Source organism: Grus americana, chromosome Z, assembly GCF_028858705.1.
Source record: "Grus americana isolate bGruAme1 chromosome Z, bGruAme1.mat, whole genome shotgun sequence".
NCBI classification, from domain to species: domain Eukaryota; kingdom Metazoa; phylum Chordata; class Aves; order Gruiformes; family Gruidae; genus Grus; species Grus americana.
Window position 1 is genome coordinate 58,978,841 of NC_072891.1, and position 27,174 is coordinate 59,006,014.

Sequence of the window (27,174 nt, forward strand, 5' to 3'; positions counted from 1 at the left end):
ATAACATTAATCCAATTAGTGCCAAAAAGTTTAAAAAGAAAACAAAATCCACTCAGAATTTTTATAGTTGTCACCAAAAAGATTTACGTATCCTTTCAGCACTGCAGTTTTTAGATAAAAAGAAGGGAATCAAATTATTTTGCTTGTATGTTAAAAAATAAGCTCACTCATTGTAACAACTTTTTTTTTTTAAATCACTGTCTTCATGAGTCGCAGGAACTAACAAATTTAAAACAATCAAGAATATTTTTCAAACCTAATTTTCTCCCTCACTAACATGGGTTTAAATTCTTGCCATGATAGTTCATTATGTCAGCACCACAAGGTACACAAAGTAAAACGTTAACTGCCCAAAACAAAAAAAATTCAAATAAATTCAGGGAAAATAAACTGCCTTCTGAACTTTCAAGCTTAATAATAATGCTAATAAAAATACTAATAATAGTCTTTGAACATGCATGTTTCTCCATATCTTACCGCCTGATCTCTGCATCACTAAATCCTTTAATATTTTCTCGAGGAATAGTTCGTGGTCTTCCACGTTTTTTTGGCCGTTTTCTTTCTGAGATGGAGTCACTATCAGACCCAGAGTATCTTCTGCTTCTACTGCGCCTCCCTTCACTTCCATTAAAGCTGATCTGGAATTTCAGAATAAGTAGTTCAAAGCTACATGATTAACATATGTAAGTAAAGCTTTTCCTAGCCTGTCAAAAATATGTGTTCAGAAAAGGGACAAAAACCCCAAACCCAACCCACACCCAATGCAAAACCCGACAACAATCCCCAACAAACAAACTAAACCAACAGCAACATAAAAGTATAAGCCAGTCAGAATCAAGAGACACCTGTTTTGCACAGTTTCTCATCCTTGGGAGCATGTATATTTCTTCAAGTTCTTTTTGTCTTTCCTCCTCTTCTATTCTTCGCCGCTGGACTTCTGGAATTATTTCTTCCCAATTTCTTGAATTTCTTTCTGGTTCCAACTCAATATCATCTTCATCCATATTGGAAAAGTTGGCCACCTTGTATATCAGAATATAGGTATTTTCATCAAATCAATACATGACTATTTGAAAAAGACTGAGCAACTAATATTTTAGGAAAACAAAGTTCTAGATGGCATATTTTTATGCATTTATATATTTTATGTATTTACATATGTTATTGCTTTATAATACATACAAAATCTATACATGCAAAATGCTTTATGAAACACTGTCTCTAACAAAAGTATTTTTATCCATTTATGAAACAGACACAGACTCCATACAATATGGGCTAAGATGAGAAAAGATAAGGATCTTTTCCTTCTTTTACAAGTTGACTAATACAGATGCATAATGAAACATGTCCCCAGTAGCTGTATGATTGTTGTTTACACTTCCTTCAAAATAAGGCTAACAATATTTGAGTACCCAAGTTAATGTGAAACTATAATAATATAAAACTAACCAAGCATTAATACACTGTAGAAAACAAAATAAGTTGCAAATGAACCACCAAGACACCTATTTAATAATCTGATGATCTAAACAAATGTATCATGCTCTGCATTTTTTTGCACCCAAATTATAATATGTTTAACTGAAACTACTTAAAATATCTGGCATTCAAGTTTACTTGAGGGCTAAAAGCTATTTCTAGAAGTCCTTGACTAAGAAACGCAAACTTTATATTTTGTGTTCAACGATATCACAGCTGGTTAACAACAGAGGCAGTAAATAAAAAACAAAACTACCTAGAATTATAATCATTAACACATTCATAAATAGCTCTTAGTTTATTAGCAAAATACATCATGGATTTTTAAATGTTTAAACTGTTAGTAGGTATCCTGTATAGGTGAAAAGACATTTTATTAGAGATACAGAGTTGACTGAGGCATCTATTTTGTAACAATGAAGAGATGGATAGGTACAAAAGAAAAACAGTATCATTTACAAAGGAAAGTGTAATTATGGCAGGAGGGAGGGAACAGAGCAATACCTTGAACTGTGAAAGTAACTCATCTCCCACAGTTAATGGCCCAGGCTCATTTTCCCGAGTTTCAGCCCTCTTCAAGATTTCATCTATATCCATTTCCTAAAAAAGAAGTTTCTCTTTACAATGAAATAATTCATACATATGTTTGCTTGTTCTAGTCCAGAAACACTACTTACCTGGGGCTCCTGTTCTTCCCCTTCAGGTTCCTTAAAAAGTTCCTCAGCACCAAACTTCAAAATAGCTGATAACTCCTCCTTATTAAAAGGTGTTGAGCTGAAATAAAGGATGTTTCACGAAAAACATTTTATCTTAGTAACTTGAAAAATTATCTATAATCATGAGTCAATTAAGCTTTCTTTTTACTGTCAAATAAAAACTATATATTTTTAATATATATTTAATATGCAAATAAAAATCTACAAAGACTATATACTTTGCATCTTTACTTATTTAACCTTATTTTGCCTTTCATTAACCAAGTAAAATAACTTACATTTTTACTTACTTGTCAAATATACCTAAGGATAAATTGATACGGAAATAAATACAAATATACCTTGAAGGAGTAGAGCCTGTATGCAGTACGGTTTTCCCTGTAGTGTCCATTCTCTGAATTACTAAATGATCTAACACCATCTTTTTCTTGGCTCTTTCAAGGATATCTTCTTCTACTGATCCTTTTGTGACTAGGCGATAAATATTAACCTATGTATATTTTTAAAAGAAGTAAGAAACAACAAGGAGAAATCTCACTCTTCACTACACGTCTTCTGAATGTTTTGACTAGTTTCAAATATGAAATACTAGTTCAATCATGTTACCACAGTCTTTACATAAGTATTTTAAAAAGACAGAGAAATAAACTCTTGGACCTGGCTTTTTTAAACTTCAATGATTTGGTACAAGCATTGCCACAGGCAAAACTGTCATATTTCCAGTTATTACTGTATGTTTTCTGCAAGAAAGAAACCTGAAGAGAACCAAGAAATACTTAAGCAAGGGGGATATGGCTGATGTAGTAGTTATTTTCTAGAATGATGTGAAGCCCACGAATGCAGGGCAGACAAGCCCACAACTCTTCTCCCTTTCCCATCCATACATCACAGCTCACGTATCTCTCCATATAAGGAAGATTTAAAAAAACAGAGAGTTAAATGACCATTACTAACATTTTGGACATATGCAGCAAATATTAGTTATTCTTAAAAATACATGCAGACTGAACAGTGCAGATTGAGTGAACAGCTACTGTATGGAACCTTCCTTCAGGTGTGGAGCTTAAAGCTGGATGTGCGTACCTGTTTCTTCTGTCCAATCCTATGTGCTCTAGCCTGTGCTTGCAGGTCGTTCTGTGGATTCCAGTCAGAATCAAATATAACTACAGTGTCAGCAGATGCCAAGTTGATACCTAATCCTCCAGCTCTAGTAGACAGTAAAAAGCAGAAGTCCTGAAATCAGAAAATAAGACACAGTTTTATATACAATAGTTTTAATATTCTTAAAGGAACCAATATGACACTTGTTTATGCAGTCTGTGACACAACTATAAAATCATATACTACCAATTCTGTAACTACTCTATAGTTAAAACAACTTTAAGTATCAAGCAAACACTGATACCAATTTCTTTCATAAATAGTTACTGGCTTCTCAACAGTTTAAAGGAAGCAGGGTCCTAGGTGGTGATCACCAACCAAAAAATCCCAACAAAAGACTGTCCAAAAGGTACAAAAGCCCTACTGTTAAAGCCTTGTGTGTTACATAGTCCCTCTCCCACATCCCCTGCCCCAAGCCCCGGAAGACTAAGCAGCCATGTCAGAGCAGGGAAGATGCTTGAATCTACAGGTAACTGGTTGAGAGACAGGAAGCAAAAGTCTTCTGCCAGGTTCAGTGCTGTTCAACATATTCATGAACAATATGAAAATGGAATAAGCAATGAGGTGAAAAAGTCTGAAGAGGATATAGAATTATTAATTCAGAGACAACTATGAAGGACTGCAGAAGGATCTTGAGACATGCAATAAATAAAACAACATATGAAATTCAAGACAAAGTAAAACAGGTTAAAAAAAAATTCCCAATTTTCAGTACAGTTCCAGGAAAAAACAAGCCATTACACTCAGGAATGAGTCCTGAGAACTGTGTTAGAAATTTCCATGTAGAATTTAGCTCAGTAATGGCAAAAACTATGTGGAATGTTTTGAATTTTTAGGGAACAAGTAAAAAATAAAACTGAGAACCTAATTTTGTTGCTGCACAAATGCATAGCTTGCTTCCACTTTTGAAATGCATGAAGTTTAAATTCCTTTTCATCTCAAAAAATGTACAGTGTAACTGCAAAGATTCCAGAGAAAGGCAACAATGTCTATGCTAGAAATTCGAAACAGAATTAACTTCTGTATTTAACAAAATATCTAAAATTTACATTGCTGAGTTAAGTCCTTCTCCCTCCATCATAGCAGAAACAAGTTCAGCAGCAACTGACAAATGCTATCCTTCAATTACTGATTTTAAAAAAAACCCAAAACCAATCACCAAACAAAAACCCCAAACAAAAAACAAGCTCCCCTCCCCCAAATGTGCCAGTGTAGGACAAAAGATTTAAGCTGATCAAAGGTATAGAATGGCTTGCATATTAGGAATGCTAAACAAGGTTCAAATCTTCCAACTAAGGAAATACGCAACCTGTAACAGACACCCATATATTCACAGGTTTCTCACAGAATGGTTAGAAATCAGTTCTTCACTATTTCTTCCAGGGCAAGTAAGTAGGTGGCACCAAATGAAGATAACGAGCCAGATTTAAAACAATTAAAGATGGTTGTTCATGAAAGGATATACACATTGCCAAAGGATGTTTTTGATGCTAAGTGCTTGTGTAAGTTCAATGGTCTTGTAAACATTGTTGGGTTAAATTCTCACAGCAACAAGGCTGAGGTTAAATTTCTGCAGCATTTATACAGTAATTAAAATTGCTTTCATAAAGAGCATAAGGAAAAAAAATTTAGGCCCACAACTGATTAAATACCATTTTCATAAGTTATGTGTTTACTTAATCTTTTCTTAGAGATCAAAAAATAAATTAGCAGATGTAAACTTTATAGTCTAGGCAGTAACAGTAAATTTTCAACCTTCTTGATATATTCCTCACTTTTCTCAGACGTCATTTTTTGTGCAATGTATTTTTTATTTCTTGGGAAAAAAATAAAGCAGATTCCTTAGGAAAAAAATACCATACCTCTGATCCTTCTGCATTAAAATGATCCAGTGCTTGTTTCCTCAATTCTCCTTTTATTGATCCATCAAGTCTCTAAAGAGATTGAATACTATAGTTAAAAAGTAATACTTATACTATATGCAAAATGAGAGCAACTTGAATTTTCAACTGCCAAAACTAAGTGAAAGAAAAGAGTAACATGACACTTCAGAATGTTTTAATCTATCAGTTTAATTTCAAAATACTGTTTGGCAATTGCTATATGCTAATCTTTCTAGAAAAACGACACTTTTTCTCACATCTTTCCTTAAACAAAGCAGTAAAGAACACATAATCATAAAACCGTTGAAGTGGGAAGGGACCTCTGGAGGTCATCTTGTCTCTCAGGCAGGGACAGCTAAAGCAGGTTGCCCAAGGTCACATCCACGTAGCTTCTGAATGTCACAGAGGATGGAGATTCCATAACCTCTAGACAACTTGTTCCAGTGCTCCAGTCACCCTCAGAGTAAAGAAAATATTTTTCTTATATTCAAGACCAAAGCTTCTTGGCTAGATTCTTACCTGAAAGGGAAACTGACGATATTTCAGATATTCTGCTAGGATGTCGAGCATCCTCACCATCTGTGAGAAAATCAGAACTCTGTTGCCACGCTCTCGCAGACGAATCAGTAGCTTGTCAAGAAGGATTAGTTTCCCACTGCTACGTATTAAATGCTACAAAACCCAAGAAATACATATTACAAAATAAGTTCATCTCAGCACTAATACACACTGCAGTTGGTTAGACATTCATTTGAGGTTTGCTTTTCTTTCTATTGCTGCAGGAAGGAAAAAAGGGGAAATTATGACACTCCTTAAGAATTTTACAGTTTAAAACGTGCATAGACTATATATAGTCTCCTAGAACTAAAAAACCCCCAAAACCACATCAAAACACCAAAGTCATGTGACCATAAAATAACACCGCTATATAAATTTACTAGTATGCAGGATTAAGTGAACACAAAAGTTTATGCTGATTTTAGTTTAGTTGATTCTAACTGGAATCAACATGATTATTAACTCTCTTATTTTTGAAGGAAAAATACTGTTCAGTTCCCTTTCAAAGTCATATCTTAACATCTCATCAAAACATGAAGTAAATATATGGGCTTAAAAATGTAAGCAGTTGTGATGCAGGCTCAAGTTATTTTCTGTCAAGTAAAATATTAAAATTTGGTAATCAATAAAAAGTACAATGGAGAAAAAACTATATTAGTACTACTTTCTCTTTGCTTCCTCTCTTTTTAAAAGAGTAAGTACTGCTGCTTAACTCTCCAAGTGTTTTTAAGCAAAGCTTATCAATCAAGTTTCTCAGGCAAGATAAAGTGAGAGGAATCTTGTTTATGGTGCCTCACATTGTAACCCACCTAAAGCCTGTTAAGCCTTCTCAGCTCCATTGGGAATTACTAGAACAGGAACTCAAGCAGATGTGAAATTTAATGTTGAAAACATTAGGCCTCTTTAGGAGAGGACACTTGGGACAGAATCTCAGGAAATGCTAAATTCTGAGTTAGGTACTTTTATTCTTTATGCCAGAAAGGAGAAGGGTATTTGCCACTGCACAAACTAAATACCTTTTGGGAAGGTATTTAAATTATCAATTTGAAAGCTTAGAGAAAAAAAAAAATCTTTAGAAACATTTATGCTGGTACAAACTGCATCAACACCAACAGTCTTAGCTGCTGCTGTGCTTCTCAACACTTTTGGTACAAATATTAATTAACCTTAAAAAAAAAAAAAAAAAGAGAAACAGAAAAACATACTATCTTTGGTAGTGACAATAATTATTTTTATCTGTTACAACAGCAAAATCGCACCGAGCTTTAAATACTTGTTACTTTTATTTCCTTTGACTTTGGTCGTTTGCAAGCATACAAAGAAAGGCATCCAATTATAAAAAAAGGCTTAAAAGCATCCTGCAGATCACCTTCTGCTGTCACAGAGACTGCTGGTGTATCACTGCCAGTCACATGCATTTCCACTCACATTACATTTACCTGCTTAGCTGCTTTATTTTACTTAGGTTTAAAATAAGTCTCAATTTTGTTTTGCATGAAAATACACAGCTTGTTTCAAACTATTTCCTTTTTACTTTGATTGTAATTAAAAGCAGGGATATTTTATTTAGTCAATTATTCACTTCCAATTAAGAAATGAGAATCAATTCACTTACCTGTAAAACCCAGGATGCACATTTTCCAGAGAACCTGTTTTTTCTTAATATACTGCAATAAGAATTAACAAAAACTGCCAGAGCACTATAAAATTGTGTGAATATTACATATGTTTTTTTTTTAAAAAATTAATCAATTTTTAAATTAAAATTTTTAATTTTAATGTTTTTCTTAATTAGAAGTGACATTACCTGTAAGGCCTCCTGTTTATTATAGAATTCATTATCATCTGGTGGTTTAATGAGGTAGCAATGGTTACAACACTTCTTGAGTTCCATCATGATGTTCAAAAAGCCTGAGGTACTGCCTTTTGAACCTTTACTGAGGGCTTTATAATTCCTGGTTAAAATCCACCTGTGATATAAGATGTACAATGTCAGTAAATTCTAACCATATGTGAAAGCAAGACAGAGGTAAGCTCTCAAAATATAACCAAGCTAAAGAAAAAAAAAAGCATCTCCCAAAAGAACATACTAACATGCCAAACAAAAGAAGCTGCATGAATAGACATCAGACCAGTGTAATTCTTGAGCCCTTGCTTCGCAGAATTTTAGTGCTGTGAAACCCTAGAAGCCTCGGGTTCAAATTGCATTATAAAAACTACTATACTTCAGTAAATTGCATGTAGACATAACACTAAAACAGGACAATTTAAAATGTGTTGTTACTTACTTGTAATATTGCTTCTGCAATGCACTCATTTCCATCCTCAAAATTTGCTCAACTTTAGCAGGTAAAGACTTTTCTACATCTTTTTTAACTCTTCTCAGCAGGAATGGTTCAAGTTCTTTGTGAAGACTGGCATAACCATACTCTCTCCCTTTGCCGTGCTCCTCTTCAAAATCTTCCCAGGAGGAAAACCTTCAACATAATAAAGAATGAGGCAAAATAGTGACATACTGAGAATGACCCGAAAAAGCAAAATTCAGGATTTTACAGAATGTGTATAAATATATGACAACAGCACACACATATTTGAATTTCTTCCCTACTCCCTTCTGTTTAATTTATCCAATTTCTGAATTTTCACCGCACAAGAAATTCCAAATACTTTGCCTGTAAATAGAAGAATGGAACTTTCAAAAAATATTTACAGAATGAAAACTACTGCATTTTAACTTCCTCAATGGAAACCCAACATTTTTCTTTTTCTGCACGGATACTCAACTAGATGGTTGCCGAAATAACATTATTACATTTATCAAAAGCAACACAAAAAAACCAGCTGCATGGCTTGATGGTGTGCAAGAGAACAAGAGACTATTTAATGTAATTTTTTCAGCTTATATGGTCTAGCTGAAGTCTAACTATCCTCTGTGCTTACAGACCAGGAGAAGACTCTTTATGACCAAATGAAGAACGGGTACCAGACCATAAATGCTTTGCTTCTAAGGTTCTGAAGAAGTCAATACAATCCATAGCTCAAACTAAATGGAACTATGGTGCTTGGCATTTACATAATGTCAGACAGAAATAGGTGCTCTCACACGAGCTCTAATTTATCTTAGGTATAAACAGAGGTCAGTACAAAATAAGGTCAGCACAGTCAGCTTACTGTATGCAAACCACATGGGAAAACCAGCTGACTGAACTACAGGATATTAGGCATTTGGTGCAAATTTGTTTCCATTAACAGTACTAACACTGAAAAGATTCCTTTCTATTTCTCCAGAGCAAATCCATACGGTTTTCCTATTAGGCTAAGATGAAGACTTTTTTCCAGGTTCTGACCCACACATTAATCCATCATTTTTCTGGACTGCTAGAATAGAAAAATGTGACAACTGCTACCAGCGTTACTTATCAGGAACAGCATGAAAAAATACATGCATCTACTTTATATAGAATACTTAAATTATCTTTCAGTATGATTCTTTACATCCATTGATTTTCAAAAATCACTACAATACTTCACAATAAGAAACTTGACAAAAAAAAAATGTTAAAGAGAATCATGTAAAACTCTTCCTTACTTTTCTGGCATGATGAAGTGTAACAAAGACCAAAGTTCTTTGAGGGAGTTTTGCAGAGGGGTTCCAGTAATGAGAAGACGATGGTTAGACTTAAAGTCTATTAATGTCTTGTACAGAAGAGAGTCGTCATTTTTTAAACGATGAGCTTCATCAACTCCTATGAACGCCCAATTCAGACCACCAAGGAATGACTTAAAGAAATGGAGAAGGGGAAGGAACATTATACAAATAAACACATTGCATAATTTCCCACAGTTTATAATCGAACTATAAACACCATCACCTTTTTGGTTTATTTTAATAAAATATGGACAGCTATATGATTTTAGTACTAATTATGATTTTTATGTTTGCCAGATTCAGTGAAAGGCTGTGTAAGCATCCCAAGAAAGTATAAATTAAAAAAAATGGCCAAAAGTTTGACCCACATTAAGTTTTACATGACAGAAAAAAATCACTATTGAACTCTTCTTCCCATCATGTACAAATAAATGAAGTAAAAACGTTCTGCTTCTTGACCATCTATGAAAGTTTCCATATATTGTTAGAAGGATTAACAATAACTCTGTGTGCTCGCACTATGGGGACATTATTAATACGTGTACTCATACTACTATATGCACAAAGAAAAACTATATGGGATTTCAGAGTTCCGTATCATGTTTGGGGCTAGGGGTTGGGTTCTTTTTCAGTTCCTTGATGGTGGTCTGCAAAGAAGTAGAGCTCTTGAAGATGGGAGATTATTGCAGTAACGAGAATCCCAAGCAAACTGGAGAAAGAGAAGTGTTACCCGCTTAATGAAATGGAAAAAGGCTGAAAGCCTCACCACACATACAGAAAATATAAAAGCATTAAAAAAAATCCCCCACACAAAAGAACCCCCAAAACCCAAGCCACGCACTGTCATACTTCCAAAAGCAAAAGCTATCTCACTCTCCATAAATTTAATGACACACAATCCAAATACATGCAAGTCTAAAGAAAGTTCTACACTGGATAAATTATTTTTATCTCCCTGAAGAAGCGTGATTACCTTATCCTTCAGCAAAATTTCATATGTTGTTAGAAGTATGTTAAATTTTAATCGTTTGGTCTGTGGATGCATCCATTCATGAGTTCTAATCTACAAAGAGAATCAAGTGAACTATAAGCTAGATAAAAAAGCTCTTGTTGACTGGGATGAATTTAAGTACTGCAGCAATGTAAATGTTTAATGACATACAACAATATGATCACAAAACAGAAGCACAACATATTAACATACACAAGACTAAACTTCCAACCTAAGCATTCCAAAAATGTTTTGCTTAAACTTCTGAATAAATAGCAAAGAATTTCTACAAAACATTTTTACTTTAATGGATAAGACTGCTAACAATCAGAAAACATTAAGAAAACAAAATCAACAACCTTTCAGAAACTAAATTAAGATCACAACTGGTTTGCTTACAGATTTATTTTTACTATATCCACCTAAATAATCATATGGCAGAAGGTAATTTGTTTTCAAATGCAAGACTAAATTCTTAATCCTGTTCGCTATTAAGTAGGAAGAAAACCTTTCACTCACACTTATACGAGATCAAAATCTAAGCTTTCAATTTTGCATCTTAAATAGTGTTTCAGTATTTGCTCAGTGCTAACCAAAATACTGGAGATTAGCAGAGTACAGGAATATGATGTGAGTCTTGTTTATACACAAGCCTTTCCAATGATAAAGAGAAATACTCACCATATTTCTGCTAGTTATATCTCCTAAGTAAACCACAGCATTCATCTGAGGAGCCCAAGTTTGAATCTCTCTTTGCCAAGATGTCAAGGTAGAAAGTGGCACAACCAGCAAGAAAGGCCCATACAATTGATGTTCATGAAACAAGTAGTTCAGAAAAGAAATTGTTTGTATTGTTTTCCCCAGACCCATTTCATCTGCAAGAATACAGCTATTCCCTCTAAAATAAAAAAAATTAAAAAATTAGAAGGGTGTAAAGAGGGGGAGGAATTGGACAACATGATATTATTAACTTTTAGGCATAAAAAACACTCATACAAGCTTCCAAGATTTTGCAGTTACACATCTTGAAGAAGTTTATCCACAAAAACAATTTCCACACACAGACACCCCATTTAATACTTGAATTAAATTAACAATATTGACAACAAGCTTGCAAGTATTCCTCAGTAGTCTAATTTTCAGAGTGTAACACTAATTTGACATTTCTGAAGAGTTTGCTTTGGGTTTTCTGGTTTAACTGGTTTAGGTTTGTTTTTTAAAAATAGGACTTATCCGCATATGAAATTAAAAGCAAAGCAACAACAGACCTTAGCTGTTTTTTCAGAATAGCCATAGAATGATAAGCTTTGGTACTAATCAGAGCAAACCCACTCTACTTTGAGCTTACTGTATGAAACCCTCCACCTTCAAAAAAATACAGAAAAATCAAAGTTTTACAAATACTTACAATTTACAAACAGAAAAACTCATTTCAGACCATACTTACTTGCACCATGAGTGAGCAAGCCAATTCAATCCATTTAACTGATAATCTCTTAACTCTAAACTTTCATGTCCTCCTATGTAAGATGGCTGCTTCTTTAGTGCAACAAACCTTGGCCTCTGTTTTAGAACCTGTCAAAAGTAAATTGATCATCAGTCCTATTACTGACTGAAGTTACCAAAATGTCTTCCTATAGAAAAAATAGCAGTAGGGATCTACTGGGTCATCATTGATGAAAGCTAGGCCATATAAAAACACCGAACAATTTATAAGTTGAAATTAGTTTGATTAGTAATCTAAATTTCACAATGGGAGTGACATTAACTTATTTGAAGTTTACTTTTAAAATAAACTACAATACTAAACAAGCCCATCTTTGAATACCAGTTGAAAAGCAGGGGAATGATATCTACAACAAGCGACTTTTAGTAGAGATATTTTCCATATATAGTACTATATATACTACTATTCTGAACAATTTTCAAAAAATATTTCATAGCATGCATCTCTGGATTCATAGAAGATTCACTTTTTTACCATCACAACTGACATGGTGGCTTGAACCTGGCCAGCTCTTAAGCCACCACCCAGTTGCTCACTCACTCCCTACCCCAGCAGGACAGGGGAAAGAATTGAAAGGGCAAAAGTGAGAGAGAGTTGTAGGTCAAAATAAAAAGTTTACTGGGTGAAAGAAAAAACCCAACCAATCAAAACAAAAACCCACAAGTGACAGAAATGGAGTCACACATTAACTTACCAGCACACCAATGCCCAGCAAGTCTCCAAGCAACAGCCTCCTTTGAACCCTCTGCTCAGCCCACCCAGCATGACATTAAATGGCATGGAGTATCTCTTCAGTTAGTTGGAGTCAGCTGTGTTCCCTCCAGCCCCTTGCCAACTCCCAGCCTACTCATAGAGGGGAGGGCACAGCAAGAAACAGAGAAGGCCTTCACACTGTGCAAGCACTGTTCAGCACACCAATGTTTTGGCTGATGCTATAAACACTGTTTAGGTCCCAAATCTAAAACACGGACCATACAGGCTGCTATGAAGAAAACCAACTCCATCCCAGCCAGACCCAGTACAACTGATTATAAATCCATTGTAAATTACATACTCACCTTACAATCCTTAAAGGGAGTGGTCTTGGACTGATTTCTGCTAAAATACTCATCAATGCGTGCCTGAAACTTTTTGGCAATAAGAGCACCATCTTCCCAGCTACATTCTGAATAAGGCAGACCCTGCCATTTGCAATAGTAGTCTGGATAACCAGCCGCTGATTTCTGATTTGAATGAGCTGCAGAAATATACCAGAGATATCTGATCAGCATTTTACATCTGTATCTTATGAAAACACTTGTTTTAGGCAATAATACAACGTAAGTTATCTTCATAGCACAGACGTTATGACAACTTTTCTCTTTACCTGAAGTTTTGGGTTGGATTACAAAGTTAGTTATACTAACATTATAAATTTCTTAACTACAAATGCAACATATAAGCAGCGAACATACAGAATTCTCAACACTGTTTTCTGTCTGCAAGGTTGTAACATACCAATTACTCTTTCCACAATCTGGTATTGTTTGTGTAGATCATCTGTAAGCTCCTGCTGGCAGTTGTAATATTCCACATCTTCTGGAGAAGCATTTTTCAGCCTGTAATGGGAATTAATTTACAACACTTAATACACTGTATAGTTCTAAAAGTAAGAAAATTTGGCAACTGTAAAGCTCTGAATGTAAGCATCACAGGAATGTTGCTTAGAGAGCTTCTTTGAAAGGACAACTTGGATATTCCTGGTACAAAATTGTTGCACCTGGCCTAGGTGCCTCATCATTAATGACTGAGAACACTTATCAAGAGACACAACTCTACAGGTGGTACAGTCATGGACCAGATTCAGAACACTCAATCTCAACAGTAAGTAGTGTACTTTACAAAGTATTTTCATGGAATTCAGGGTCGCTCATTCTCTTAAGAATCTGTCTCATGATTAAGTTGCTAAAAATCCCACCAATATTCATTGATTGTATTAAACACACCAATAAAACTGAAGACCAGAAAGGTGACCTTAAAAATATTAATTTCTTCAGGTTTTTGTTCTCAGGCTTGAGCCAATAAAACGGAATCCTTCAAAGTAATCCAAAATGGTTAATGCACCAAGGAAACATTAATCTCTACAGTGATTCCTGAAGAACTCTGATCAAAGTATAACAACACTTAGTAAAAGGCACAATCTATTATTTATTTTTAAACACTACCAATCTTGTTAAAACTCTATTTATACACACACTGAAATCATACAATTCTATGAAAATCAGGTCCAGAAAATTATCTTACAGCGATATGTTAAGGAGGCTTCAACTTTTAAAGTTTTTGTCTTCCTGTTGCATAGACATTTGAAATTATGCCCTCAAAAAGAGGCAGCAGGTCTCAAAACCACAAAAGAACATCTACATAGTTACTAAATTGTTACAAAAGTATTGTGGAAGTCTACATAAAAATATTCACCATCGTTTTGTTTCCTGATCCTTTTTCTTATAGTTGTCCAGTTTCTTCATTCCTTTAACATTTTGTTGCTTCAGCGTTTCCTCAGTTTCCCAAGTGTTATGGATGTGTGACCAACCTTTCCATTTAATAAGATACTGTATTTCCCCTGTCTCCTTTGACTTTTCAAACCCAGCATTTGGGTCACCATCTGCCTCAACTGCATAGATGGTGGTTGCAGCACCCGTGGCTGAGAAAGAAACCACATCATAAGCTTTAATTAAGTGTGCATTGTCATAAGTTAACCTATAAGAAATGTAGTGTAGAAAGCATTTAGTGATAATTTTAGATGAGCACATACTTGACTAGTATCTACAGCTCTCATGTCATTACTCTTATTTGAACAATTATGACGTAGATATGCTAACACATGCACAAGTAGTCAAGAGAATCAAAAAAGCAACCCAAACTTCTGCATCTAACATACAATATTGTATCTTTTCTCATGAGAATTTTCTTTGCATTCCTAGTTTTTAACGTGATCACCAGGGAATGCTCCACTAACGTTGCTTGTCATCATCTTTGTTATATTACTCTCGACTGAGCATACAAGAGATATCTGACATTATGCTTGGTCAGCCTTTGAGACAGCAATAACCTACTACTAGGGATACTATAAATCTATGTCTCCCTAAACAAGTTTTACTACTTTTTCTGCCTTTGTTATCTTACCTGGGAAAATATTTAATTAAGTACAGTCTGTATCACAGCTGAAGCATACTAGCAGGAGGAAACAGGCTTATTTCTGTGAGGACAGCCAGGTAAGGAAATGAGCCCAGCAAGCTGCAGGGGCCAGATAAAGCAACAGAAAGTGGCAACAGCAAAATACAGCACAAGCGGCCACATCCTCTGGGCAAGGAGAATATAAGAAGCTTAGCTCCAAAGGCTTTGACCACAGCAATAGCACTGCGCACTGGAGCAGTATATGCTAGAATTTGGGACAGCATGGGAGAACAAAGTTAAGAGGAAGAAGAGTGCAAGTTCTGAGGTGGGTGAGAAACTTTAGAGATTGGGTATAACTAATGGAGAAAGGTAGCTCTGAAGTGCAAGGAGCCCAGGGTCTGGGGGTTTTTTTGTGTGTTTGTTTTCATGATCAGAATCTTAATCTGCAGGCTCAAACACATAAGCAAAACTGCTAGATACTGCATTGCATTATTGCGGGAAATATGACATGCCTACCACTATTCACAAAATACTTTTAAGAGTTCACATGCAAATGCACCACTGAAATTTTAGACGCATTTTGTAGTCATTCCACACATTGCACTGTATTGAGACAATTTATACAGCAATAACTGAAATCGTAACCTCAGTGGTTCAGCCTTGCCAACACCATCTTTCAGGGGTCAAGTTACTAGTCAGCTTTCTTATGTAGTCCACTTTCTCTACTCCACTGTGTATAATTTATACTGATCAAGTATCACTAAACTATACAAACAGTGATGTAAAAAAAATGGTAGGCATTTATGCAATACGGAGTTATCTTCCACTTCATTTTTACTTTCTACTTAGGTGAGCAATTATTCTACATTTTACTTTGCAACACTTAAAAGGGACTTTAAAAAAGAACACCCTAATGAATACGAAAGACAAAACAAGATGACTTTTTGGTAACTTTAAAGTTATTGCTATTTATAAACCTCACAGGTGACATACAGCTAAGAACATTTGCTGAAGGTGCACCACAATGCACTCCAGGATCTTAAGAATACAAAAAAAAAAAAAAAAAATTACCTCCTTTTCGGCCAATTCGACTGTCCATGAACTTCTCTATAGTTTCAAATTCATCTTCTTCAGTTTGTGGGACATCTTCTCCACAAACTTCCAGCAAATCATCAGAATCTGTCTTGGTTTCTTCAGCTTCTTTGTAACTAATGTTTACTGTTGCCTGGCGACGAGATCCTCTCTTATCATAATCATCATCCTCCTCCTCCTCATCCTCCGATGAATCAAGTTGCCTCTTTTTCAGTCCTGCACTCTTTTTCCCACTTTTTGGCTTAATTCTTGAAGACAGTAAGATATGATATGACAATGATGTTGCAACAGGGACAACTATAAGTCTTCTGTATCGCTTTCTGAATACATTTATTTCATGAATGCTCAGTTGCTCCACTTTCAGTTAAAGCAGATAGGAAAAGGTATTCACTAGAAAGCATTAATATAGTAACATCTTACATAGCTTTGAAAATACTGAAATTATTTTAATACGCATTAATGCATTCATTTGCATGTATAGTGGTAAATACTCAATTGCTTATTAGAAATAGTACCAGAGTATTCAAATGTATGACTTCCTACCTGCTTGGAGGTTTCCGACTCTTGACCTTGTTTTTTGGCTCATAGTCAGATTCACTCTCTTCACAACTGCTTTTCTCTCTATCTTCCTCTGATTCAGAATCAGAACCAGTTCCCGATACTGACCCTGATTCTGACATTTGCCAGTCTTCACTGTAGATATTGAAAGACAAAAAGAGTAACTTACTTTTAAAAAAAAAAAAAAAAATCAGGTATTCATCCACAGGGTATCTGCTGTAATTTCAAAATTCTTCACAGAAATAAAAATCTTGTAACAGTTATTTCAGTTGATGAGACAGAAAATTGTCATCAGTGAATACCAGATAAATAAAAATGCCCAATGGCTTCAAAGGAATTTAGACTAAGTTTTCTGTTATCAAGAGGCAGATTTAAAATCCAAAATAAAACAAAAATCTGGATTTCTATATAAATTTCAGCACGAAGAAATGAGTTAACATGACATTAAGAAACCAAAGCACTTAACAAGTCTAACCAGAAAGATAGGTATTTTTCAGAACTTATACATCCTCAAATCATAAAGCCCTGTCATGTTATATTCTGGAGAGCCCCATATTGTCTAATGCCTACGGTCCCTGTGGCCCATGTGAAGAATCAGCAACTTTGGCACAGGAATCAAAAAAATATAGAGGTAAATTTGAGAAAAGCCCAGAAAACCTTCAATTGTAGCAACATATGAGTGGCACTGGCTCCCAAAAGCTCCCACTGAGCTCCCACATCAGCACTTCACAACCAGGCAAGATAGTATGAGTAAGACATATGTGACTGAGCAGCAGGATCTTCTTGTTCCTGCCTAGCTGAGAAGATCTACTTTGCAACAGGACAGATGTACCCAATACCCAATGATGAACAGTATCTTGTGAGGAAAGGATGAAAAATCTGGTATGCATTATTAAAATATTGCTAAATCTTTATACTAACATCAGGTTTAGGTTTACTTGACCAAGGTGCTACAGTAGTAGTAAAGTTCATCAAAGCTGGAATATTACCAAGAAATCTCTTCCTTAAATTTCCAATCAGGAAGCCTAGGAATCAGTGCTTTGATCCCTCTCTCCTTCCTGTCTTCCAGGACCCAGTGTCCTGGAGGTAATTACATTCCCATTGTTCCAGTCATCCAAGACAAATACATCAATGTGTCTATTGTACAGATGGTACAGAATTTCTTATTAAAATACTTTTTCTACAAACAGTAAATAAAAAAACCAACATAAATCCATCACCTGTATTTATCTGGAAACACAAAACACAGATATAAAGCACCACCCCCTATAGCTTGATCATGTACCAAATCTCTGATCTGCATGTCAGATAACTGCAGACATACTTGTTCAGAAGAGCCATAAGACAAAAATTGAAGCACTGGATGTATGAAGTGATTTGGTTATGGGTTCCTAAACTTAAATATTGTTCCCGTAACAGAGTATGATATTAGACACAATCAAATTCTTAACTAACAAAAGACAGCTTGTTGCTAGGAAAGTATCATTGTGCATAGTTAGCACTTTTTTTTTTTTAACCTTTTTTTTTTTTCCCCAACTACTATTTCTTTAAGGTATTATACTGGCAACCCTGAACACCAAGGAGATTTATGAATGGGGAGAAGAGGAATGATAAACCAGTTCCATTTCTACACACCATTCATAAAAACACAGGTCACTGCCACAATAACAATGTAAAATCCTTTTCACAAACTTTTTGATTTATCCCTTAGAAGGAGCTTATTTTCAGTTAAAATTCTTTGCTAGTCAATAAAGATAATTAGTGTCAGAACTATAACAACTTTTAAACATGTCAGAGGGAAAACAAACAAACAAAAAACCCCCCAAAAACAATTTGGCGTTAACTAAGGGCTTCTAACTTAAATTCGTTGTGAGACAACCTACTTAAGTAGTTTCCCATTTCTACAAGAATTTTTAGGAATGGCCCTCAGCTCAAAAATAAACTGCAACATAGTATTTTAAAAATAAAAGCACTGATGAATGTTGTTGAACAATACTGCAGACTTTTTTGCTCATAAATTAATATGTATGTTCCTTAGAGTTTATTTTAAATATTCCAAAACATTTATCAAAATTGGAAACACAAGATCAAGATGAATTAAAAAGGGAACTTAAGCATTTCAAGTGTGGAGAAATGAAGCATGAGTTGTGAGTATATGTCACTATGACAAAAAATCATGTGATATTACTTATAAAAACATCTTACTCCTTATGCTTTTTCTTCTTCGTTTCACTGGATGAGTCATCTGCAGAATCTTCACTACTTGATGAGTCCTGCAGGTGAAGAAAAAACCACAACAATTCATTATCACAAAAAAGAATTAAGCACTTCTAACATTAAAAAGATAAAGCAGCTCCCACTTTCAAATTGGAGGCATATTATTCATGTTTTACCCTCTCCGTCCCCTGCAGTGTAGCTGTTAATGCAGAATGAGATAAGGACTGCTGTTGTTTTTGTATTTATCCATCTATGAATACATTGTGCCAGCACAACTCTAGAAAACATCACGAAAAACCCCATCTTAAAAAATAACCATTGTGCTTACATAAAAAGTGTCACGGTTTAAGGTGCTCCAAGTTAATCAAGATGATGGTTCTATCAAACTCCTAATAAAATCTCCTGTCCTCAGGAGCTTTCTCATCTTCCATATTCTTTCACATTTAAACACCAGTTTAAGAAAATTTTAAGAGTAGCATGTTTTCTTCTTTCTCTATGCGCAAAGAAGAAAAACATGAACCCTCTTAAAATTAGATTTTTCCTAAAACCAATCTCATCGGGATTAGGTTTAGATTAAGTTTTATCCTGAAAAGCATCCTTCAGAAAGAGCGTACTTAACAGCTGTAAATTAATGTTTTAATGATAGGTGATTAAGTTCTGTGTTTAAGTTTTAATGATGAGATGCTAAACCAGAAATCCAACCGAATGAGTGTGACTACACTGCACAGTTTTTGTAATGATGGAGAAGAAAAGTCTGCTTTATAAATAAATTCCATTTCATAGTCACTAGTGTCCTTAAAAGATGTGCCTACTGCACAAAGTCAACATTTCCTGAGCCGATGATTTAGGTTTTAAAATACCTAGAATACAGGTGTCGTTCTTAAAATACAAGAATTCTTTTATAGTAACTGTTACAAAATTTGCAAGAATGTAGTTTTCTGCTCCATACAGAATTTTTTTAAACTACAGCGGCTACCTTTATACAGAAACAAGTAGAAAATAATCTTTTATCATTTTAACTGTCTTTACAAAACTCAAGAAGCCAAAAATACAATGGAAGACAGTACTATGTGGCTTGAAAATTTTGTCTGTACATCACAGAGTATCTACCTAAAAATACCACATAATCAAGGCTGCTATAAATCTAGCACAACTCACTTGAAAACAAGAAACCAGAGATATTTTTACTTTGTGTTATAAAAATGTCAGTTATTGGAATGTTACTTTTATAGACTAAAACTAGACTTTACACACACTTAAGGAATATAACTTGGCTCTACGTAATTTTATTCTAACATATGAGACAATGAAACAGGCATGTTTACATTTTAAAAATCCAAATTATGTTATTTACCTCTTCTGAACCACTGTCTGATGAGGTTGCCTTTTGTTGTTGCTGTTGTTTCTTGAGCACTGCTGATCTTTGCACAGCAAGTATACTTGGACTAGACTTCCAAAACTGAACAGGAATGGAGATGCAAGAGTCAGTTAAACATACTGAAAGTCTCCAGTTTACCACATATTTACTTTTCCTGAATAGCATCACTATTAACACTGATCTTAAATTTCATCAATTAAAAAAAATTCACCACAAAATACTGCATGTACTAATAACATCAGATAGCTTTATAAAGTAGTAAGATTGCTGCAAAACAGACTGTTATATAGTAATTGCCAGGATAATTTCTACAGCATGTGTAACGATAGTTGTGTAGGTATTGTTAAGGTAAAATATTTTATAAAGTACATTTTGAAACTGACACAGATATATACTTTCAGACCACTCAGCTGATATGTTTTTGCTTCATACAGTAACACAGATGTACATGAACAAAAATAACAGAGAATCCTTAACAGGCTTCAATTCTTGTGATAACTAATACACAACTACCTTTCCTATATATGGTCTGCCACCCAAATTAAGTCCACACAACACAGGAGAGTACGGATAATTTTCGCCCACTGAATTTAAGGTATTTCTAAACACCACTTTTCCCTGAATTTAGCTGACTGATAAAGAAAGCCAACTGTATTTAAGCTTGAAATTTTTATACAATCATTTACTGCTACAAGGAACCTAAGCATTAGAGAAACCATGTAAAAAACAGAATTTCAGAAATAACAACATTAAGCGTGTTTTTGCCTTCCACTAAATTAGTGTGTGCTTCTGCATGATGAAATTTAGGTAAGCATTTAACTCAGAATACTTAAAATGTGAGAATTTTAAAAGCATTAATTCAAGTACTTATCCATGAAAACTTAGCCCAATGCTTAAGACAGCTAAGCACATGCATTCACTAACCCATCCAAATTAAAATCTAATTAAAAACAATTCCTTACCTCTTTTTATTTTCTTAAATGAAAGCTGCTCTTGGAACTAACAGCACAGAATGATTTTTTCAAATAATTCCCCCTCAAAGGGTTCACTTATATTTGTTTACCTCAGATTCGTCAACTTTTGGTGGTTTAGCTTGAATCTGTTTCTTCTCCCTAGATGTGTCAGACTCTGATTCTGACTGAGTGCCTGACTCTGAACCAGAGTCAGAGTCACTGCTGCCTGACTGGCTGCTGCTTCCACCACTACTGCTTCCAGAGCTTGAACCAGATCCAGAACCTGATGCTGACCCAGAATCGTCATCTGATTGGCTGCAATGAGAAGTTAGTAGGATATTACACAATTGCCAAGGTAACAGGAAAACAGAAAAAAGTTGCCTTAGCTTCACCTGTAAATCAATTTAGTTAGATCAGGCAAATGTATAGCACACAAATGGATGCAGTCGATTAAATAAGTTGAGATGAATAAAGCTAAAAATAAACAAGAAATGAGAATTCAGAGTGTAATCAGATACTCTTTGTGAAGCCTAAAAAAACCAAGATGAAGCAAGAATACTCAAATTAATATGGAGGAGTCAACCAAAGGAAATAAAAGCCACACAAACTTTTCACCCTCACCCTCCTCCAAAATCCTTGTTTAGCTCCAAAGCCCACATATACATACACACCTCTTAACTGTTAAGTCTACTCCACAAAGACCCGTCCAACTAAAATATAAAAGATTGTTTTCAATCCTGATAGATCAGTAGTCCTTAAAAAAATTCAGAAGCATGTATCTCCAACAAACCAGCTACGCAGACCGTGTTTTCCTGTTGAAATAACAGTAGTAAAATTCCCCATGCAGATAACTCTGAATTTGTCACTGACAGTATGATTTGTGCCAAGGTGCCTTCCTTAGCATATACTTGAGCTGCCAGATTATTCCACCTGTATATTCATTTTACACCAGATTTAGCATACTGAAAGCACAATATTTAAAGATAAATATTTATTTTAGGACCACTCAACAACTTAGAAGCATTTGGTTTTCTACAACTTCACAAAGTAGCCAAGTTAAAACTTTAATAAGATTCCTCATTAGATTAATACTACCATATTTCAAATACACTCCGAGGAAAACACCAAACATTGGAATCACACTACCACAGAACTAAACAATTCCAAGTTATGTATAATGTTGACTGCAAACACTTAAAAACCAGAGTCAACATGAAGCCAGAATCGAAAATGATAAAACCAAAAGCTGGTATCAAAATCTAGCTGATCTCTGCTAGCACAATTCATCTGACTGACAGTCAGCTGGAAGGGGTGGGGAGAGAATGGGACAGGGAGAAGGCAGACTGATGATCCTCTGCCCTAGAACATACTTGACGACATATTAAAATCACAAAACAAAGCAAAATTGCTCTTCTTTCAGTTTTTGCTAACACCAACAAAACCATATCAGTAAAGAAGAAATGAAGCTATTCATAAGCAGACTCCTGTAGACTGCACCTCAATCAGCCATCTGCATCTTTCAACTTTGAAAGAAACAAACAGACCATGGAGAAGCTTCCTTGTTCTGAAGGGGGAGATATGAAGAAACACACTACTGTTGGGTTTCCTTGCACATGCCAAGATGAAAATTGGAAACGGCAAGGCTGCTCCCAAACTTCCTACTTCTGTCATCAAAGGCTTACTTCAAGCATGGTGCTATTACACTAACCTCACTCACCAAATAAAGCAGGGCAACCGCTACAGAATATGACCCGAGTTTAAACTGTTTACCAAATTGATGGCACTCCATGACGATCTTCTGAAGATATTTTAATTGTAATAGTATTCTTGTACACAAATGTTATCTTACCTTTAATGTTGGGTAATTCAGACCATTATAAAACAACAGCATTTCTCAGCATAGCTAAGTGCAATAAGTAAACATCGGGGGACTGTGGAAGTCAGTACTAACTATAAATTAAGAGAAACATAAGAAAATTCAGCATGGAGAAACCTTGAGACACAAGTAAATATCAGCCAGATAAGTTCTGGTGACAAAAAGCCACCAAAAATGTCTAAATCCTACATAACTTCAGAGAAGGGGAAGGGAATCAAATACTTCCATGTAGGACAAGGCTTGATTAAAGAGAGCAATAATAATGTGGATTACCAAGTCTAAAAAAAGATGCAAAACACTAAGCCATAAGGATGGTAATTAAATTAGCTTTCCATACAACAGTAAAATATTTCATACACACTAATACAGTGCTAATATATTGATTCAATTCACACAGAGCCAGAGGCAACCAAAACAAAGTACCTCTTTTCCAAGGTAGCATGGGGAAACTGACACTGGAATAAGCTATCTTGGTCAAATAACTTGCCAACATTATGAGAAACATGTAAACCAGCTACAGGAGAGAATGGTGGAGAGACCAAGGGCGGGGAGGGGCAGGCTGAAGAAGAACAAAATTCCAGTTTACTTATCTAAGTAAGCAAAAATCATGTCAGTCAGCTTCACAGTTTATGGGAAATTTTAAGCAGTTTGATGTTCTTCAACACAGGAATTAAGTCGTAAGTTAAAAAACAAAGGCACTAAGGAAAATTAAACAAACAAAAAAAAAAGTCTAGTAGATAATGCGAGTTGCTCTGGGGCTGGATACCAAAATCCCAACTAGTTCCAAATCTTTTTTCTTTATGAAGAGGTCAACTAGCTATCATCTAAGGTTTCTGTTAAGTAATGCTAACCCATCAACAGATACGGATCATACAAAATTTAATATTCAGACAAAACACATAGATTATCTTGCCAACCAGCTCTCAATAAAGCTGGAAGTCTGGGAATGAATTCCCATCAGGCTTATGAGCAGGACCAGCAAAGTAAGAGGTACTTCATAAACTGTGCTTCTCAAAATAAATTGGCCTAATTTGGACAAAAGCAGACTAACACAACACAACTGTATATCAACTAATAGTAACATCTGACAAGAGTAAAAATCTCAAAGTCAATATCCAACCATGTTACTAATAAATGCAAGACTACAAAACAAACCTGCAGGTAGAAGTAAAAGGGATGGGGGGGACAAAGGAAGTTACAAAAACCAATAAGAACTAATAATAACATTCACCACAACTGATTTAGGGCTGCCCTAATGATATCATGTATGAAGGACAATGCAGGATCGCTACCGTAGACTAAATGGTAATTGGTACACAGAACAGAGAAAAACAGAAAAATAAAATTTAAAGGCCGTAGAATCAATAACATCTTATTAAGCTTTCTTAGCCCGCAGTGTTAGATCAGCACAAGGAAATGGGAAAAAACAAACTGAGTAGCAGCAAGTAATTTTCAACCTAGGGAAACAGCAAGGACTTGCTAAAACATTTATCAAATCTTAAGATGCTATGGCAGTATTCATACATGCTTAAAAAGAGTTTGAAATTAACTAGTTAAACAAGCACTGTAAGAGTTCATACACACAAAACTAGTCAATGTTGGGCAGAGCTTACTTCAGTTCTAATCGTCCAAATTAATACAGATGTGTGAAACTACATTACAGGCTCTACCTGTATACCTACTTGTGCACCGCGTACTCCCTCCCAGAAGTCTTGATGCAACTACAGCGCATACAAAAAAATAGGTAAGATTAACAGATGTGACTTCATTTCTAGCAAATTGTGAGAAACTTTCCTGTTCACTGGCCGCAGGACAAGTAACTGACAGGGTCTGAGGACTACCAATGCATGTTTATTTCACTGTGTCCTTTCACACGTTTCAACCCGAGCTTCAGCAGAACACTGACTTGGAGGCAAAACCTCTACAAAGACAGTGCTGTAACCCAGAAATCTAAAGCTCTTGTGCACAAATATGAGGTAGGAAATGGGATAATACATGAGTAAGTTCTGTGTAAACACATGCAATAAAGACACATTGCATATCATCGAGACAGTACTGAGCAACACTGTGTGACATTTAATACCCATCATTCCCCAATAGCTTCAACAGTGTGTACATAAAAGTACGCACCATACAGTAACAGCTACAGGTTAAGTGCTCAGTTCTCAGGATAAAAAATATTTTCAAAATTAGAGAGAAAATTGGTATTTTTCTTTTTATCACTTAAGTCACTGCAGTGAAAGATCCAAATGAGAACATGTTTATAACAAGATCAAAATACCACACGTTTCTGGAGGCAGACTGTGTCCTTTCTTTTCCCAACGTGTAACACTAATATATCATTTCAAACTATGATATTGATTATTTTTTAAAAGAAAAAAACTTATTACTAGCTAATCCCAAGAAATTTTACACTAACATAGGTGTCATCATGAGAAGGCTGAAGAACAAGGAACTTATTTCAGCCATTCTCTCTATCAAAGTCACTGCCTCTGCTTTCACAGAAATCTTTTCTTAAACTAGAAGAAAAAACCCAGAAACTCATTCCCTAACCAAACTACTTGTAAATACTAGTAATTAAAAGAAAACCTTTTTGTATCAACACCAAACACACACTCCCTGCCCCCCGCCCCGTTGCCTAACAGGACTAGCTACCTATTCATACAGAAATTGACTGGAAATTTTCAGCCTAAGCCATTAATTATCTCTAAAGGTAAGTATCTACAAGACAGACAGAAAGAACAGACTTGACTACTAACTGGCTTTTTTCTTGGTTTTATTAATCTCTCACGGGAGTTTTAGACCATCATCAGACCAGAATACCAACTTGCCAGACCACCAATCAACTTCTGATACAAAGAAGCACCTTACATGTTTTTTAAATAGTAAGTCTAAGAAAGCAACAGCAATGAAGTAAAAACATAGACCTACCTAATGTTTTCTAAAAAAAAAATAAAATAAATAATTAAAAAAAAAAATCAATCAAGCCACTCAAAATATTCAAAGACTTGCTTGGAACAAAGGAAGAAGTGTTACATAAAGAAGACAATAAAGAACTACCTTTCCTCTCAACAAATGGGAAACTAAATGTTTCTGTGGCATCTTCTAGCCATGTCTCTTTAGCAGTGTCCATAATGAAAAATGGGGTATTAAAAATTAAGTCTTATGAAAAACTACTGTAGCAGTTCTTTTCAGTTTCAACTTCTATTCAGCACAGATACAAGCAGTTTGCTACACCATAACACTTCCACATCCAGAGACCAACCTTTTCTAGTACTTTGCCTCTGCAGATGTAAAATCACTGGGACATTACCTGTACTTGGCTTTTTATTTTTGTTTCATGTGTAGCGCTGACCTAGACAAAATTTAACAAGTTATCACCTCTCATTATCACAAGAGCAGGACACAGAGTCACTCTGCCTCAGGACTTAACTGAGAAACATACCTCTGAAAGCCAGCCTCCCTAGTGAGAAAGACAATCCATACTTCTGCTAACTGATGTGAGGAATACTGGGATTTAACTAAAGGCTTTACCATCCCCTAAGAAGCCAATCTTTTAGCTGTAGTATTTGCCCTAAGGTGTTCGTGAAAGACTACAACTGTCTTCTCTCCCAGTCTCACCACACTTCATTGTCGAGACAAAACTACTAGCACAGGCAGGCAGTGGTCTCCAGAGAGGGGCGCACACACCCAGGAGGTGCACAAGACAACTCATGGGGGTATGTGGAAAAAAATATTGGAACTTAATTTATAAAAAACAAAAAACCCAACCAAAACCACACAGTTTCAACTTTACAAACTTTTAATATAGAGATTGACACTGGCAATCTTACTCAGTCCATATGTCTGAGGGTCCTCTGTCACATACAGTAGGTGAGGTGTCCTGGGAGAAGTCTGTGCTCCACAATACAGAGGGGTGACGCTGGAGCAATCACTCCTTCAATTCCCTTTCTGTGCGCTGCAACATACTGCAGTTTGCACCTACCTGGTTAGGTGGATT

At 35.3% G+C, this 27,174-nt stretch overlaps 1 protein-coding gene across 5 annotated transcripts in view; it reads right to left on the reverse strand.

Moving 5' to 3' along the window:
• The window catches only part of CHD1 (chromodomain helicase DNA binding protein 1), a 56,610-nt gene that overhangs the window by 15,582 nt on the left and 13,854 nt on the right, over positions 1–27,174 (reverse strand). For all 5 annotated transcript variants that reach the window (XM_054810694.1, XM_054810696.1, XM_054810693.1 and 2 more), the window contains 22 exons: positions 21,409–21,613; positions 20,322–20,426; positions 18,956–19,023; positions 16,736–16,885; positions 16,172–16,440; positions 14,402–14,627; positions 13,445–13,545; positions 13,006–13,184; positions 11,888–12,015; positions 11,122–11,338; positions 10,423–10,512; positions 9,390–9,580; positions 8,089–8,277; positions 7,608–7,770; positions 5,762–5,914; positions 5,222–5,293; positions 3,282–3,431; positions 2,540–2,688; positions 2,160–2,256; positions 1,987–2,082; positions 846–1,022; positions 478–638 (listed from right to left, as the gene is read on the reverse strand). In XM_054810694.1, coding sequence (XP_054666669.1) covers positions 478–638; positions 846–1,022; positions 1,987–2,082; positions 2,160–2,256; positions 2,540–2,688; positions 3,282–3,431; positions 5,222–5,293; positions 5,762–5,914; positions 7,608–7,770; positions 8,089–8,277; positions 9,390–9,580; positions 10,423–10,512; positions 11,122–11,338; positions 11,888–12,015; positions 13,006–13,184; positions 13,445–13,545; positions 14,402–14,627; positions 16,172–16,440; positions 16,736–16,885; positions 18,956–19,023; positions 20,322–20,426; positions 21,409–21,613 — 3,336 coding nt within the window. The remainder of the gene's footprint in view (positions 1–477; positions 639–845; positions 1,023–1,986; positions 2,083–2,159; positions 2,257–2,539; positions 2,689–3,281; positions 3,432–5,221; positions 5,294–5,761; positions 5,915–7,607; positions 7,771–8,088; positions 8,278–9,389; positions 9,581–10,422; positions 10,513–11,121; positions 11,339–11,887; positions 12,016–13,005; positions 13,185–13,444; positions 13,546–14,401; positions 14,628–16,171; positions 16,441–16,735; positions 16,886–18,955; positions 19,024–20,321; positions 20,427–21,408; positions 21,614–27,174) is intronic.